Source organism: Aethalodelphis obliquidens, unplaced genomic scaffold (assembly GCF_003676395.1).
Source record: "Aethalodelphis obliquidens isolate GAN/ISIS:26980383/991018 unplaced genomic scaffold, ASM367639v1 scaffold12, whole genome shotgun sequence".
Classification (NCBI taxonomy): Eukaryota; Metazoa; Chordata; class Mammalia; order Artiodactyla; family Delphinidae; genus Aethalodelphis; species Aethalodelphis obliquidens.
In genome coordinates, this window is record NW_020837956.1 from 35134729 (window position 1) to 35151132 (window position 16404).

Sequence of the window (16404 nt, forward strand, 5' to 3'; positions counted from 1 at the left end):
ATGGAGGTTCCTTAAAGAACTAAAAATAGAACTACCATACAACCCAGCAATCCTACTACTGGGCATATACCCTCAGAAAACCATAATTCAAGAAGAGTCATGTACCACAATGTTCACTGCAGCACTATTTACAATAGCCAGGACATGGAAGCAACCTAAGTGTCCATCGACAGATGATGTGTGCTAATACATATGTATGGAATAAAAAAAATTAAAAAAAAAAGCTTCTGATGAACCTAAGGTCAGGACAGGAATAAAGACGCAAACGTAGAGAATGGACTCAAGGACACGGGGACGGGGAAGGGTAAGCTGCGACTAAGTAAGAGCGTAGCACGGACATACGTACACTACCAAATGTAAAATAGACAGCTAGTGGGAAGCAGCTGCAACACAAGGGGAGATAAGCTCAGTGCTCTGTGACCACCTAGAGCGGTGGGATAGGGAGGGTGGGAGGGAGGGAGACGCAAGAAGGAGGGGATATGGGGATGTATGTATACGTATAGCTGATTCACTTTGTTATACAGCAGAAACTAACACACCATTGTAAAGCAATTATACTCCCATAAAGATGTTAAAAATAAATAAATATTTTTAAAAATAACCAATGAAAAAAAAGAACTGGGCTGGTGGTCTATAAAAATAAACGGTGTGACCAGGACTCCTCATTACGGGAGGTCTCAGGCCAGGCAGGTGGTGATGGTGGCTGGTAGAGGGGCCACTGGACCCAGCCGAGGTCCCTGATTCAACGGAAAGCACATAGATAGATTCTCAGAGTCACTAAGACTCAGGCCAGCGATGCAGGGAGAGGGGCAGCTCCCCACGAAGGAGGGCAGCACGTGCTAAGGCTCAGAGCAGAGACCGTCTCTCTGGACAACGGAGACAGCTCAGCACGACTGCATCCCAGAACCCGGAGAGAATGAGATGGGCGACAAGGACAAGGCGGGTGGTGAAGAGCCTGTGATGCCGAGCTCGTGGCCTCGGGCTTTCTCCCGAGGGCCGTGATGAGCCAGCGAAGGATGCTGATGGGTGACGAGGCCAGACCCGCACTTAAGGCTGAATCTCCGGGGCCCAGCACGGAGCAGGGGTGTCGGCTGGGAGGACGAGTAAAGCAGCTCTTCTGGCAAAACCTCCGGTGAGCGGGAGAGGGGTCCCGAGCCGGCCCAGCGGTGCGGGGCGGGGGGCGGGCAGGCTGAGCCCTCACCTGTGCAAGGCGGAGAAGAGGCTACTGGGGCTGAGGAGCAGCGGCCCCTGGGGCAGCACCGTGCCGCGCTCGTTGACCCAGTGCAGGTAGCCCCGCGTCATGTCCGCCATCCCGATGGCCCGTGCGGAGCAGTAGAGGAACTTGTACCCGTTTCTGAAAAAGAGATGAAACGTTCCCGCTTAACAGCATCACACGATGGAGCCTCTCGCGCACAAACCCTGATCTGTACCTGTTTCCGGAGGAAGGGCGCGGCTCTAATTCCCAAGCAAAAGGCCGCATTCTATAAAATCTTACTGGCGCAAGAAGCCTGAACACCTTTCCCTGCCGTTTGCTAAAGGACCCTCACGGCCTCACTCGGTTTAATCCTCAAGGGAACCTTGTTCGGTAGGTGTCTTCCTCTCGCTTTACAGTTAGGGAAACTGAGGCCGGAGGCATCAAACTGTCCAACTTAGCTGCACCCGGACCGTCCATACATCTCCATCTGGCTGCTCAGCTGTATCCTTTATAACACCCTGATAACACAGACCGGTGAATGCGTTTCCCCAAGTCCTATGAGCCGTCATCAAACCTGGGGAGGGCATGTGGGAACCCTCACTTTGTAGCCAAGTCAGGCAGAAGTGTGGGTAAGCTGAGGACCTACCACTCACGACTGGTGTCTGAATTTGGGGAGGCCTTGCGGGAATGAGCCCTTAACCCGTGGGGTCTGCACTAACTAGGTAGTGTCAGAATTAAACTAACGGACACCCAGTTGGTGTCTGAAGAGAACTTGGGAATTGTGAAACGTGTGAAACCCCCACACATCTGGTGTCGGAAGCGTCGCGAGTGAAGAAGCAGATCACAGGAGGGTTCTTCTGTTAAACACAACTTTATTACTTTAGGAGAACTACATGTCCCTGTTTTTGAACCGCTGAAAACTTAGGAGTCCGAAATGAGATGTTGTGCTACAAGTATAAAATATAGGCCAGATTTCAAGGCCTTACTATAAAGACAGAATATGAGATACCACCCATTCAGTTTTGAAAGAGTACATGATTAAATGGTAGTATTTTAATATACTGGATTAAATACATGAAAAAAAATGTTTAACCCCCATCTGTACACGGATATCTCTCAGCTTTACATTCGTAGCCCAGACCCCTCTCTTCAGCTCCAGAGCAATAGACTCAGCGGCACACCCCCCATTACCCATCAGACACCCACGAGTAGTACCTCAAACACTTCCAGGCACCCCTGGAAGCCCAGGGGTGGGGCCCACATCTCAGGGTCCCCCCCTGGGTTTCTATCCCCACTGCAACCCATCGGCAAGCCCGCTCAGTCCCACCCGTAACACCATGAACCCCGTGCCGCCCCTCAGTCCCCCTGCCCCCGCCAGCGGCACCTCTGACCTCTATTCCTGCAACAGCATCAATCATCTCCCTGCCCCCTGCCGAGCCTCCACAGAGAAAGAAAACTTAATACTCAGCTCTCCAAAGCCTTGCCAGTCCTCTCAGATATAATCCAAATTCCTCGCCGGGACCCGCAAGGCCACCGAGACCTGGTCCCTGCCTTTCTCTCCAGCCCCATCTGCTCCCTGGCACCGGGCTGGACACCAGGTGTCCTCACCGATCCTCGCACTCACCACGCCCCTTCCTGCACCTGCCGTTCCTGCTGCCTGCACACTGTTCCCCTAGACCTCCGGGTTTGCCTGCCCCCTCACCTCGTCGAGACCTGCTCAGACAGTACCTCCTCGGCGGGCCCTCCCTCATCCGCCTAGCTAATAAAACACACCCTCCCTCACCCTCACCCCAGGCACTAAGCCCTCGCTCTGCTTTTTTCCTCATGTACCACCGGTCACTAATATTACACGACAGCCCCTTGTTTGACTGTGTCTCATTAATTCATGAGCTCCCTGAGGGTGGGGACCTTGTCTCATTCCTTGCTGTTAACTCCAGCGCCAAAAACAGTGCTTGGCAAGTAGCAGACACTCTGTACATCTTTGCTGATGGGTAAATACAAACTACCCGCTTCCTATCCGACCTACTGCTCCACCATGAATACTTAGTGCTGGCCAAAGGACTTGTCTTGAGATTTGCCTAATAATATGTTCTTTAAAACCAAGAAACAGGAACGCGCTGGGACGAAGAGAATCTAGAAATATCAGGTTGTTTGGAATACAGGGATGAATCTGAAAATCAAGCAAGCACTTTAATGAAACATCTTTGTATCTGAGCTGTCTAATTAATGCAATCTTTTTTAAAAAAATCACGATTTATGTATATAGCTCTTCACATCAGAGTCCTAAAAGCTGCCACCTGCAGGGGTCTGAGACGCTAATTTTATTTAAGGCCTGGTTTGCAAATATGCTTCACGGCTTGACCCTGCCACTGGCTGTCCTCACCACACAGTGTTCTGCTTCAAAGGCCGTTACTAAACGTAGCTGGAAAAGCAGCTCGAGGACGTCCTAACGGCAGAAATGCCTGTTGGTGGCAGCAGGGATCACCTCTCCAGAGCCTCCCGGTGAAAGCTGTGTGAAACGCCAGGTGTTCCCATCAGTCACTCAGGTGGCAGAGAGTCACCAGAAAGATTACTCTCAACGGTACCCCTCGTGGATAAGACCCTCGCTCAGAAGGGCAGCCAGTAGCAGGATATAGCAGGCATACCCACCGGACACTCCCGAGCCAGGCTGGGCTGGGCGTGCTCAGGGCCCAGCACAGCCCTTCCCTGCAGTAGCGTGTACTGCGAGACCATCTATAACAGAAACAGGACACGGGATGGAGCAAGGTGGCCACGAGGGACCCCAGGGCAGGAAGGACGGCCCTGCCTGAAGAGGTACCAGTGAACAGAGGTACAACACACACACGTGGGTCACACTCATCCCTCCGACATCTCAGCAACTAGAACAGGGCTCTGGGGAAACGCCAGAGACAAAAAGAAGGCATCATTCCACGGCCAGGCTTGGTACAAATGATTTTCTCCTTTTGTCCCAATCTCTACATCCCTCTTAGAGGCCTGGAGACATACTGAAATAGACTGGAAAGATTCCCTTTGGGTAACCTTCTACCTCTTCTACTTAATTTTCCAAGATAAGCTTCTATATTGGAGTTCTCGATTACTAGTTGCCAATGACACGCCCCAGTCATGACAATCAAAGATGTCTCCAGACATTGCCACACACCATGGGGGGCAAAATCCCCACTGAACGACAGTGATGTAGAGGAAAGGGAACTCGGTAGCCCTGTCTGCAGCCCTAGAGGAAGGGTACTCGCCTGCCACCTGAAGAAAGGAAAGCTCAGGGCCAAACTCAGGCTCGTTCTCAGCCCCGCCTCCACGGGCCCTGCTGTCTGGTGCCAGCCAACTTCCAAGTCACACAGGCTGCCGACCCCCTGCACCGCGGGCCCTCTGCACCGCAGGCCCCCTGCACTGCCGGCCCCCTGCACCGCGGGCCCCCTGCACCGGGACCTCCTTTCTGTGAGCGCTCCTCACCCCCACGAACCTGCCCATCTCTCAGCCCCTCTTCCCACTGCTACCTCCACCTGTGATGAGCCTTCCTCTCTTTCAAAACTCTGCTCACCCAGTAAGGCTCAGCTCAGGTGCCACCTTCTCGCTGAAGCCTTCTTTGGCTCCTCGCCCTTCCAATCAGAATTCATTTCTCCTTCACTGACGTCTGTAAAATCCGCCTCTCTCACTACACCCCGCCCCAGTGCCTCGTTACGGGGCGCGCCGTAGGGGTCCTTCTGGAGGGTCACAGGGTGCCCGACGGGAGGGGCTGGCAGCACCCCCCAGCGCACCCAGAACAGCGCCCGGTGCACAGCGGGTTTGGGGTCGGGCTCAGCGCATCCTCAGGGCTCTCACGGAGCGCACGCGGGCTCGGGACTGACTGGAACCACCCGACCTAGCGGCGCAGTGCTGCCAGCCTAGCAGGGACCGACCGAAGGGATGGTGGGATCCAACTCCGCCCTTCGGGGATGAGGAAGCCAAAGCCGCGAGCAGGGGACGGGTCGGAAGGTCTGTGGTGGCCCGACGGCTATGGCCCCTAGAGCCCAGGTCCCCGACTCCCTCCCATTCGCCACACCACACTCTCCCTTCCTGGCAGACAGCGATGACGCGATAACTTAGGAAGACCTGAGGTGAGGGGAAGAAAGAACCGCTGTGGGCAGGAGAAGAAGAAAGATGCTAATGAGTCTGCTAACGATCGGTCCCCGTCTTCAGCATCTCGGCTTCAGACGATACGTTCCGCAGATGACCTAACTTATCCACGGAAACCCAGGAAGCGTTCCTCTCACTAAGTCATGGAGCCGCTGATTTCCGGTTACGTGAATATAAAAATATTTATCCAGGAAGGTAGGAAATTAGAGTAGTTTTTGTCCATACTTAGCCCCCCGCAAATCCCCACTGGCTCAATGATCTACATATTTTAGGAAACGGTCCTGCTTTATTTTCCTTCTACTTATTGGACACGTATATTTGAATACGCGGGAGTTTCACATCTCTTCTATTTGTACCTGCTATAGCTCCTTTTAATCAATGACCAAATCCGCTTTTTAAAATCAGTAACCAAGCGAGCTTTAGATCCTCCCTACGAACAAGGTGATAATCAACGTGGCAGGTAATCTCTCACGGGCTGACTTATCCAAACGAGTAATTACATTTGGCGAAAAATAAATACAATGGTCCTCATTTTCTGTTGTTTCCAGGTAAGTGGTCATCTGCAAGACTGGTTTCTCCGTTAGAAAAATACTGCCGGGCATAAAATTTGAGGGGTACCCAAATGCAAGGAAAGAAGCAGCAGGGAAGAGCGATCAGTCCAAAACTCAATTAAACGGCCCCTTCCTCCTGGTACTCTTTCATGCGAAACATTTCTCTAAATACGTCTCTGGGTGATCACAAACATGACACCCGCAGAAACGGCCACCCAGCCTTTGCCAGTTCTCAGTCCGTCCCTGCCCTTCTCCCAGCTGGGGCTGCCGAAGACTTGGAGGAGGTAGCACGTGAGACGCTGGCTGGACGGGCATTCGCTCTAACCAGCTACGAAAGCCGACGCCACGTCCAGCCTGGGCTGGAACTCTGGGATGGTACCAAGGCCACCAAGCCAGGCCGAGCCCTTGGGTATCAGGAAGCCTAGAGGAGGAGGACGTAGGGCTGCCCGGGGCACCGATTCTGGCCTGGAGGGGCTTGGTGGGGACCACGGGGTCTGAGCCGGGCATTACAGGCTGAAAAACTGGGGGAGGCAAAAAATCAGAGGTAAAGGCAGGCCAAGCAGAAGCCACCGTGTGAGCAAAGGTGGGAAGATGGGAAAACGATGGATACGGGGTGGGGAACAGTCAGACTGGATTCGAGCAGGAAGGTCTGCGGAGAAGCAGCAGCAGATCAGGAACTAGCGGAAGCTGACCCGAAACCGCAGGGTTTGAGAGCCACGCTAAGGAGGCTGCCCTTGCTCCTGTACAGAGCCCCTGAAGGCGACGGCCGAGCTGCGGGACGGCCAGGACATCACTGGGCTAACCGTCCGGGTGCCACTGAGGACACACGTCAAACTCAGTGAACAAGTTAAGTGTCAAGCTGCTTCCTCTCGACCAAAATGAAAACACAACAAGCGCTCTGTGATCCTCAGGTCCTCACCCACAGACCGGACTCATCCTAAATCAATCAACTGAACCAAAACAACGACCAGGCATTCTTTGGTAAGCTACGCAACTTTATTTTTCAAGAAGATACCTTTTCTGGGAAAACTCAAGAGAGACACAAATCAAAACCAAAAAAAAAAAAAAAAACGGCAAAACACAGTGCCTTTTTTTTTTTAACCTTACAGTAAAAACAGGAATAGCTTTATGTTCCCAAACCCAAAATGAATGAGGCTGTGAACTACTCTGTATCCTGACCCACAGGGGTTTCTTTCGACTAAAAATAGAGACAGTTTTCAGTGTGAGGCCAGTCAAGGCATTTCATCAGTGCATTAATCCTTCGAGGCAAAGAGTTGGCCGTGCGGAGGTGGCGGGGAAGGCCCTGAACACACCGCCTACAGGAGGGAGGCCGGGAGAACCTCTCGGGGGGCAGCTCGGGAATATCGACCAAACCCTTCCGTGTGCTCAGCCTTCCGCCGGCAATTCTGCTTCTGAGAATCCACCTTACAGCGGCCCTTGTGTAAGCGTCGTACCTTCTCTACTTATCTGTCCGCTCGTTGTACGTAATAAGGACTTTCTGTAAATGCTTATTGCATCACTACTGGAAAGAGTGAAAAACTGGAAACGCCCTATCGTGTTCACCCACAGGACTAGTTAAATGCAGGATGGTTTATCCACAGCACGGAATTTTGTACTGCAGTTAAGAAGAACGAGGTAAACCTCACACATAATGAAACAGAAGGATCTTTCATTAAATAATGTGCACGTGGGGCGGGGGAGCATGTAAATGAATTTTCAGTATACACGGAACCAAACCGGTCACGGTGGTTCCGCTGGTAGAGAACGTATAATACTCGTAGCCGATAACTTACAGCTTATTGGTAAGGCGGGAGAAAGATGTGACCTTTGTACTTTTATATTTCTCTCGTTTTTCTTATTTATTTTTTTCGAAGAAGCATGTATTACTTTTAACATTTCTTAAGGAAGACGTCCAGAAAAGGAAAGTCAAATCAATGAGCTGGGCATCTAAGAAGTAAGAAGCTTTGAATCCACCAGGAGGAAAGGTCCTCCCAGGCACCTCGTGCCCCACCAACCCGAAGCGTGAGGTCCAGCAGGCCAGAGACCATGTCTGCACCTCCCGGCTGTAACTACCTGGAGGACAGAGAGGTTTCACTTACGTGGGAGACTCTAGTCCACAGAGAGATGGAGACAGTGGGACCAAGCACCTGCTGGTGGTGGTGCAGGGATGGGGACCCCAAGGGCTCTGAACCCTGGAGACGAACCAGAGCAGAAGTACTGCACTTGGAGCTATAGGTCGACCAGGGTTTCAGTGAGTTCTGCCTCTTAGCAGCTACGGGAATTTGGACAAATTGTTTTAACCCTCTAAACCTAGAAATGATATTACTTGCTTCTCAGAACTACTGTAAGAGTTAAGTGAAGTGACAGATGTACCCGACACACGAGAGCAACTCAAATCTTCCCTCCCACGCTGACGTCTCAGGTACGGCCCCTCAGCAGAGCACTCCCCGGACCAGGTGGGCAAAGTGTGCACTGCTGGCTGGCCCAAAAAACCTGCTTGGAATCTGGACCTTTTCAGCCTAAAATAACTCCCTTGGTCTACATCAGAGACTACCATGTCCTCACCCGACTATCTGTGCCATTCCTCAGTATGAACTGAACCTCAAGCCCTCCCCTAAGGCTGCCACAGCCTTCCTCCTCTGTCAGTTTGCAATTCCCCGGCCACTTCCTCTCTTGCCTTTTGGTACTGAATTCAGATCTGGAGTTGGCGGGAGTCACCACGCACTCACCCTCCCTGGCCAAGGGGCACCCGTCTGTAAGTCAGCCCGTCGGCAAAGGTTCCGTGTGCGGATTTGCCGCAAGCACTTCGCTGGGTACTTACTGGCTCACTTTATGGTACAACTTGGCGATGCCCTGGTGGGTCCAATCCTTCCCAAGGGTGGGCAAAATGTGGCCAAGAGTATCTGATCTAAATAAAAACAGAGACAGGAAAAATAAAGTTAAAAGGGCATCGCGAAAGGGGGAAAAAAAAAAGTCATTCTGACTCATCACACCAAATGCCTCATTAAAAAATGCAAATGGGATGCACGACTTGCTCTCTGGACGGAAACCCCGAAACTGAGCAACAAAGCCAGGGAGCCACCGCCCCAGAGGGAAGCGACCCCCAATCCCCCACTGCAGCTGTTTAAATCAAGGAGCTATGGCTCCGCGGGCGGCACCGACCGCCCCAGAAACTGAGCTGCACGACGCCCCGGAAAGAGGAAATGACACGCTGGCTCCAGGCCCCGGGGTCCCACGGCCCCGAGTCGGCGGGACCCACCTAGTGATGGTTCCGTCGATGTCAGAGATGATAACCTTATCGTCCCAGTTCCACAAGTAGATGGTGCCTTCGCAGCGGCACGTGCCCTGGTACTGCGTGGTGACGCTGAAGACCACGTCGTTGGGTCCGTTCTTCAACTTCAGGCTTTTCTGAAAGATATGCACTCTGTGTCTGCTGGAGGGCGAGGCTCAGAGAGAGGGATATTTGGTTTCTGTTCCACGAGAAACCGGATCCGGATTTTATTTTTTTCAAAGCACCACCCTAGGCCACCGTACAGTTCTTTTCCTGTCTTGCTCTCGAGGAGGACTGGTCTTTCCAGGACTTGGGCAACCTGAACCCCAGGCCCCCTCGCAGGCCCCAGCATAGTGCAGCTCACCCTCACCCACGCCCCCTGGGGTTTGTAAGTGACGGGCTCTGAGGGTCGCCGCAGGAAATCACAACTTCAGACTGGGATGCGTTTACTAGGTCACGGCTGAGTACAAAGGGCCACGGCCAGGGAGACGAATCTAAGTCAAGGGTGAAAATACGTTCCCCGAACCAGCCACGAGTACTAGTTAATACACAGACACAAACTGGAAGAAAGCAGTCGTCTCAGTTATCAGGTACATCTCATATCCAGAAGCCCAGAAGCTAGACCCCATGAAATCACGCCGGATTCCGAAGCCAGAATCCCCTCTCAGCGGTTCTGAACCTCGGCACCGGGGCCCTCGAGTGCAAGCCAGCTGGGGGCAGGAGTCCAGGTCACCCCCAGCGGCGCAGGGTGTCAGGCCTGACCGTTCTCTTTTCCCATCAGACACCATCACAACTAAGCCTGGCCCCCACAAACTCCTAGGAGAGCAGCAGAGCGCAGATACCTGCTCGCTGTCTGCTCCTGGGAAACAGGGTCCAGGGATTAAAACTGGTGGCACGGCCACAGAGCAGAGGACGCTGTGACCAGGATGGCCCCCTGCTACCGGAAGCTCTCTGAATCCCATCACAAGTCCTCCTTTTCCCCCAATTCAGGAGATGCGGTTGACTTAACAAACATCTCTGGAAAAGTGGAAACAGCCCTGCGAGATCTGGGCTCTCAGGCATTCACAGCTCAGGATAAATTCACGCCTTCAGGCCGCCCTCCGCCAACACTTGCGGACAGGAGCCTCCCGGGCAGTGGCAGGGCCGGCACAGGGGAAGTGATGCCTTGGAGCCAGCCTGGACAGGAGCTGACGTGGGGCGCGAACCGGAGGCACCAAAAGGGGGATGTGAGGTCGCGGGGGGGCGGCAGGCAGTTGGATAGAGAAGGTGCCAGAGCTGAAGCCAGAGCCAGAGCACGGGAGGGACGCCCGGATCACTGAACCCACCGAGTCCAGGTGGCCGTGGCTGGGCCAGTGCCCACAGCGTGGTGGAGGGGGAGGACAGGACACTCACCAGCTGCTCTGACGTGAGGCGCAGGGTCTTCTTGTAGCCAACGCTGGACAGCAGAGGGGGGCGGCTCGTGCTGGGCAGCCTGGCGGACGCGTGCTCCTCCTCACTGGAGGATGACTCATGCTTTATTCTGGAACACACAGTGATGTAACTGCCAATTAGGAAGTACATCTGGGTAGCCATTAAAAATGCATCAGGCCAGGCTTCCCTAGTGGCGCAGTGGTTGAGAGTCCGCCTGCCGATGCAGGGGACACGGGTTCGTGCCCCGGTCCAGGAAGATCCCACATGCCGCGGAGCGGCTGAGCCCGTGAGCCATGGCCGCTGAGCCTGCATGTCCGGAGCCTGTGCTCCGCAACGGGAGAGGCCACAACAGTGAGAGGCCCGCGTACCGCAAAAAAAAAAAAAAAAAAAAAAAAGCATTAGGCCAGACTCGATGACGGAGCCCATCGGGTGTCTCCCAGTGCCGTCTCTGGGTGGTCACTGACCAGATGCCATCACTAACGCCATCCGTGCGGCTCCTGCATTATTCATCCGGGACTGCCTCTCCTCATTCACCCTGTCATCATCACTCTGCTTTAAACCAGGAGGCTCCCGTCCTGGTCAGCGGGCTCAAGCTCCCTCCTGGCCTTGGAGGATGCTCACATTCCCTCTCTTGCCGTGGCCCAGGCTGCTGGCCAAGTACCGGAGCCCAAATTTCCTACACGTCCAAGCTGACCAGTTCCCAGTACACACCGCTCCAAACGCGCAATCCCAGGTAACGAGGATACTCTAGGCCTCACGAACAGGTGCCGGGGGAGCCAAGAAAGGCCCCCCGATGCTCCCCTGGACTCCTGCCCCAGGATCCAGAGCCGTACCTTATTCACCTGCACAGGATCCAGCGCTCCGAGCGCTTCTGGACTTCTCCACGTGGCCGGGGCTGGGAGGTGCGGGTGGGAAGCAGGCTCACTTTCTTTAAATAGCTCAGATAAGGCATGTCAGCAATTAGCTGTCCCCTGGATTCAAATCCTGCTATGGCATATCCCCAACCCAGCAGTACTAGACCTGCTTCCCGGGACCATTTTCTTTGAAAATGCCGTTAACGCCCTACAAAGGGCTCCGTAGACGTTTGTTAGGCTAAATGGAGAAAGCTAGGCAGCCCCAGAGCAGGCCCCGCCCGACTCCCGGGATGCACGGCCCCCCCGGCCCCCCGCCCCACCGCAAAGCTTCTGGCTCAGCGCATCCCTTTATGCAAGACAGGCACACGGGGCTCCATCTTAGCTTTGCATCTCAGTGAACTCCTGCCCCCTCGCCCTCCCTTCCCTTCTACCAGGAAATGACTGGGTATTTCCTCTGCAGCCTGTTGCTTTCTTGCCCCATGTGCTCGTTCCAGAAGCAGCTCCTACAATCCGATACTGCCCCGCACTAGGGCAGACAAGAGGGAAGACTCCACTACACGGCACCCCGCTTCTGTGTTCTTTCTACCGGCTCCTTCCATGTCCAGAATGAGCCGCCCCTCCCCAGGCCCCTGCTCCCGGGGCCCTACGAGGGGCGGCCTGTGGGCTGCGGGCTGGTGGACTGGAGCTCATGCCACCGATGTCTCTAGGCACCATGCCAGGCGTGGAGGATACAGCAAGCAGCCTGGCCCCTGCGCTCCCCGGGGCTTTCTATCTGAACAATCACAACAGAGCTGGACAAGTGCTACACTAAGAAGGCAGAGGACATCTGAGAGCAGCCGGACGAGGGCTCCAGGAGTTACACAGAACAATCTGGGCTGGAGCCACAGACTTGCCCATCAGGGGGACACAGCCCTGGTGAACGAGCCGTGGGGACAGGTGACTATGTCCACCGGGAAAGAGCACGTAGCCTAGAATCCTGGCTGGTCCATGGCGGGGTTAAGCTACAACTGGATGAATGAATCTACACCTGCGACGCTGGGGGCCGGTTCTAGGTAGAGTGGAGACCTGAGAAGCCCGGGTTTGAACCCCAGGAACTTCAGGCTGTGTTATCCTGCTCAGACTATTTTCTTTCAGACTAGATTTCCTCATCTTAAAGTGCAGGGGAGCAAACGGCATCCCACCGACCAAGAGATCCCGGAGGCCGGCAGGTACGAGACAGAAAGAAGTGGACCGGGAAACAGGCGTCCCAGGAAAGGCCTCATAATCACAGGATTCCTCTCTGGGCCTCAGTGGCTCATCTGTAAAATGACACGAAAGTCCCTTCCCCTTCCGACCTCTGCCGATCCTACAAACAACGCTGATCCTTTTCAACCAATGACCTAGAGGGTGGTTTTCAGACAGACGGGTACACGTGGTCCTGGCGCCAAGCGGCCTGACCAGTGCCTGGGTGGGAACCCAGGAGATGAAGCTACAGGCCCCTCATTGAATTGGAAGATGTTTACGTTCCATGCAAACAGTTTGGTGGGAAATGAGATCCAAATGTGAACTGAAGCTCTCAGTGGCAACAGATTGATGTGAGCCTCTGCTGGTGGGATGCGGAAGCGAGACAGAAGAGCTCTTATCTCCATCTGCTGCTTTAAAACAAAACCCAAAACGCCTAGATCGGTGCGGCATGCCACGTTTGAGGGAGCGCGGGAAGGAAAACACAGATACAGAAACTGCCGTGGGAGCTGTACACCTCAGCTGGCGGTGCCGGCTTAGGGCGAGGGCACGGTCATCTGTGGACCTGGCCACCCCCTTCCCCACTCCTGCAACAGTCCTTAACGTCACTGGCTTCGCGGCGTCTGCAAGGAGCGACAGAACGAAACAAAAGGGCTCATCTCACTCGAGTGTCTGTCTTCCGCCAAGGAGCTGTGAAGAACACTGAAGTTCGCACTTGTCAGTGTGCAGTTTTTGATGGTATTTTAATGACTTGCATGGTGACAAGCTGTTTGCTCAATTATGAGACTTCAGGGACTGTTCTGTCAATCACAAGTCTGTCAATTAGGAAAGCACTCCGACACTTTTTTTCAGTCAACTGCATGAATCTAATTAGGGGACTAGGATGCCAGTAAAAAGGAAAAGATGTACACTGCTCAGGAGACTTTACACGAAGACTTTTCAGAGCCTCAAATCCTTTTCGCAAGAGTCAATTCTTCGTGTTTCAGGTTTCGTAAAAAAAATGTAGCCTGACTAACTAACTCAGAGTGGCCAACAGTCAAACTCTTTCTATCTAAGAGGGCAGAGCGCTTCTGTCAACATCTGAATAGGATCATATCAGATACTAAGAAAATCCGAAGCGCTTCAGATGGACTGTGTCAGCCGATGTTCCAGCTCAGGAAGAGCTGCAGGAGCGCCCTGCTGCCTCCTCCACCCTCGGCCCACCGGGCAGCCTCCAGGAGCGGTCACGCGGCTGGAAAGGAGAAGAACACACAGCCCGTACCAGCCACCGTCGTGTTCTGTCCCTTTTAAACCTCTCTGAGCCCCTGGCCAGCCTTCCCCAGGTCTCAGGCTGGCATATCACAGGCCGGATTTGGCGGACATCCTGCGTTTGGCCCATATTGTGGAGTATAATTTTAAACACTTGCAACCGCATGGTTAAGACGAGCCTGTGTCTTCCAGGCCACCACAGAGCCACCCACCCTCCTGACCACAGGCACAGCCCATGTGGCCTTGTTGGGTTTCACGTTCTGCACCTCCTTTCTCATGAGGCTGCCGGGAGGATTAGATGAGCCAACACCTGCGGTGTGGGTGTCAGTCTTGTGCCCATTTCACAGATGAAGGAGGAAACACCGAGGGGCTGATGAATTCGCCAAAGATCATAGAGAAGAGTGACAAAGTCCCAGCTCATGCTGCCTCTTCTGCTTGGAAATTACTGCAGGACACAGAGGGTGTCAAAAAGAGCCCCAGGAGAGCAGGGTATTTCCAGTGCAGCCAAACTGCTGGTTTCAACTGCTCAGGACAGAAGGGTGGCATCTTTGCTTGTGTCTCCCTCCCTGGTTGCTCTGGGAACGGACAGCACGCTAGTTCCTTCCCTCAGATACGGAAAGGAGTTTACCCAAAGCCAGGACTCCAAGCTGGATCTGCCTGACTCCAAAGTCTGCCGTGTACATCCTGCTGCTTCAAACACCTACTTACCGAAAACCCACTGCCTTCTATCCTAGCGGCCTCCTACACCCCCTCAGGACCGCGCATTTCTAGCCCGAGCTCCACCTGCCTTCCCCCCTCCAAGCTCACTCAAGGTACACTCAAAATTCCAGGTCGGGAAGGTATCCAGATAACCGTGCCGGAAAGCCCCTCCCCAGAGAATGAGCCAGAGATGGAGGGTGAAGATTGGAAAGAAACACACAAGCTCTTCAACCCTGCTCCCTTGTCCAGGGCAGACCGGCAGGGGGTCAGGTGGGAAGGAACAGCGCCAGGGCACCAGCAGAGGGAACAGAAAGGGTATCCTGTGATAGCATCCCAGCCGAGAGCTGGTCCTGCCATGCAGTTTTATCAGGTCCTGCACACTCTTCTCCACAGAGGACAAGAAAGAAATCAGACTGTTTCCTACGTGACACCTACATGAGTTTCTATTTCCAACAATGAGTTCTAGAAATAAAATAGTTTAAGATACAGAGCTCTGGCCAGGAATCCAAGGACTTGAAATCTAAGCCTGCCTCCCCTAGGAAACAACAATATACTGGAAAAATCTCATCAGTTCAGTAATAGCACATTGAAGACATGCCTGCTCTGGGTCAGCCACTGGCTTGGCCTCTAAGCTATAAAGAGGATAGAGGGCTTCCCTGGTGGCGCAGTGTTGAGAATCTGCCTGCCAGTGCAGGGGACACGGGTTCGAGCCCCGGTCTGGGAGGAACCCACATGCCGCGGAGCAACTAGGCCCATGAGCCACAACTGCTGAGCCTGCGCGTCTGGAGCCTGTGCTCCGCAACAAGAGAGGCCGCGACAGTGAGAGGCCCGCGCACCGCGATGAAGAGTGGGCCCCGCTCGCTGCAACTAGAGAAAGCCCTCGCACAGAAACGAAGACCCAACACAGCCGTAAGTAAATAAATAAATAAAATTTAAAAAAAAAAAAAAAGGATAGAGATATGCATCTTGCCCTCAATGAACATGTTAGCATCTTCTGCCTGCTAAATAAGAAACGCAACCCTGGGTTTCTCAAGCACAGGAATACCAGAAGGGTGAGGTCATATGTAAAAGGTGTTATACCAGCTCAGATCACTCAGCGTCAATATGCAGTAACACCGTCGAATTAGAGGGCGACGGTATGGCCCTCACAGTAGTTACCCTCAAATCCCGTACAAGTAGGTTACCCTGAAGACAAAACACGACTCATACGATCCGTATTATCAAACTCTAAGGGCTCCTGTACAAGTTAACATGAATCCCTATCAACACTTAGGAAAGTATCAATGTAGGTCCTGGTAAGCGTTTAAACTCTAGAGAAAGGCAAGTTCCTTCAGAAGGGCAACTTGTTTTCATGCCCGTTAACGCCGCTGTTCAACCTCATCATCATTATTTACCACCACTGCTCCCACCTTCTGTAAACGGAGGGCTAGCACACGCCAAGAGTACGAGGGGTGCTCGTTACATCGTCTCATGCACGCCTCACGTTTACTTTGGAAATTCGGTATCTGAGGAGCAAGCGCTTCCATCTGATTCTTGGGAACAACCATTTGAGTAAATTGCTCCAGGTCATTGAGTAAAGGACAGAGCCAGGTCTGCAACCCGGGTCCGTCTGGGTCCAAGGCCCGGGCTATTCGGTGAACGCTATCAGCATCTGTGCCTTGACCGTAGACACGGAAAGGAGCCGCAACGCCCCAAGGTGACGTGGCACTGTACCTGGTGGCCATGCCCAGCTGTGACGGCTGCTCCCCAGTGCTGTGGCTCTTTCCTGCTAGGCACTGCTCTGGCTTACTTTCCTGGAGAAGAAGAAGACAAAGAATCATGAAC

General features: G+C 53.5%; 1 protein-coding gene across 3 annotated transcripts in view; it reads right to left on the minus strand.

Annotated features, from left to right (window-relative positions):
- LPIN1 (lipin 1) overlaps window positions 1-16404 on the minus strand; it is a 68554-nt gene that overhangs the window by 11396 nt on the left and 40754 nt on the right. For all 3 annotated transcript variants that reach the window (XM_027113797.1, XM_027113796.1, XM_027113795.1), the window contains 5 exons: window positions 16294-16373; window positions 10541-10667; window positions 9137-9285; window positions 8699-8785; window positions 1202-1354 (listed from right to left, as the gene is read on the minus strand). In XM_027113797.1, coding sequence (XP_026969598.1) covers window positions 1202-1354; window positions 8699-8785; window positions 9137-9285; window positions 10541-10667; window positions 16294-16373 — 596 coding nt within the window. The remainder of the gene's footprint in view (window positions 1-1201; window positions 1355-8698; window positions 8786-9136; window positions 9286-10540; window positions 10668-16293; window positions 16374-16404) is intronic.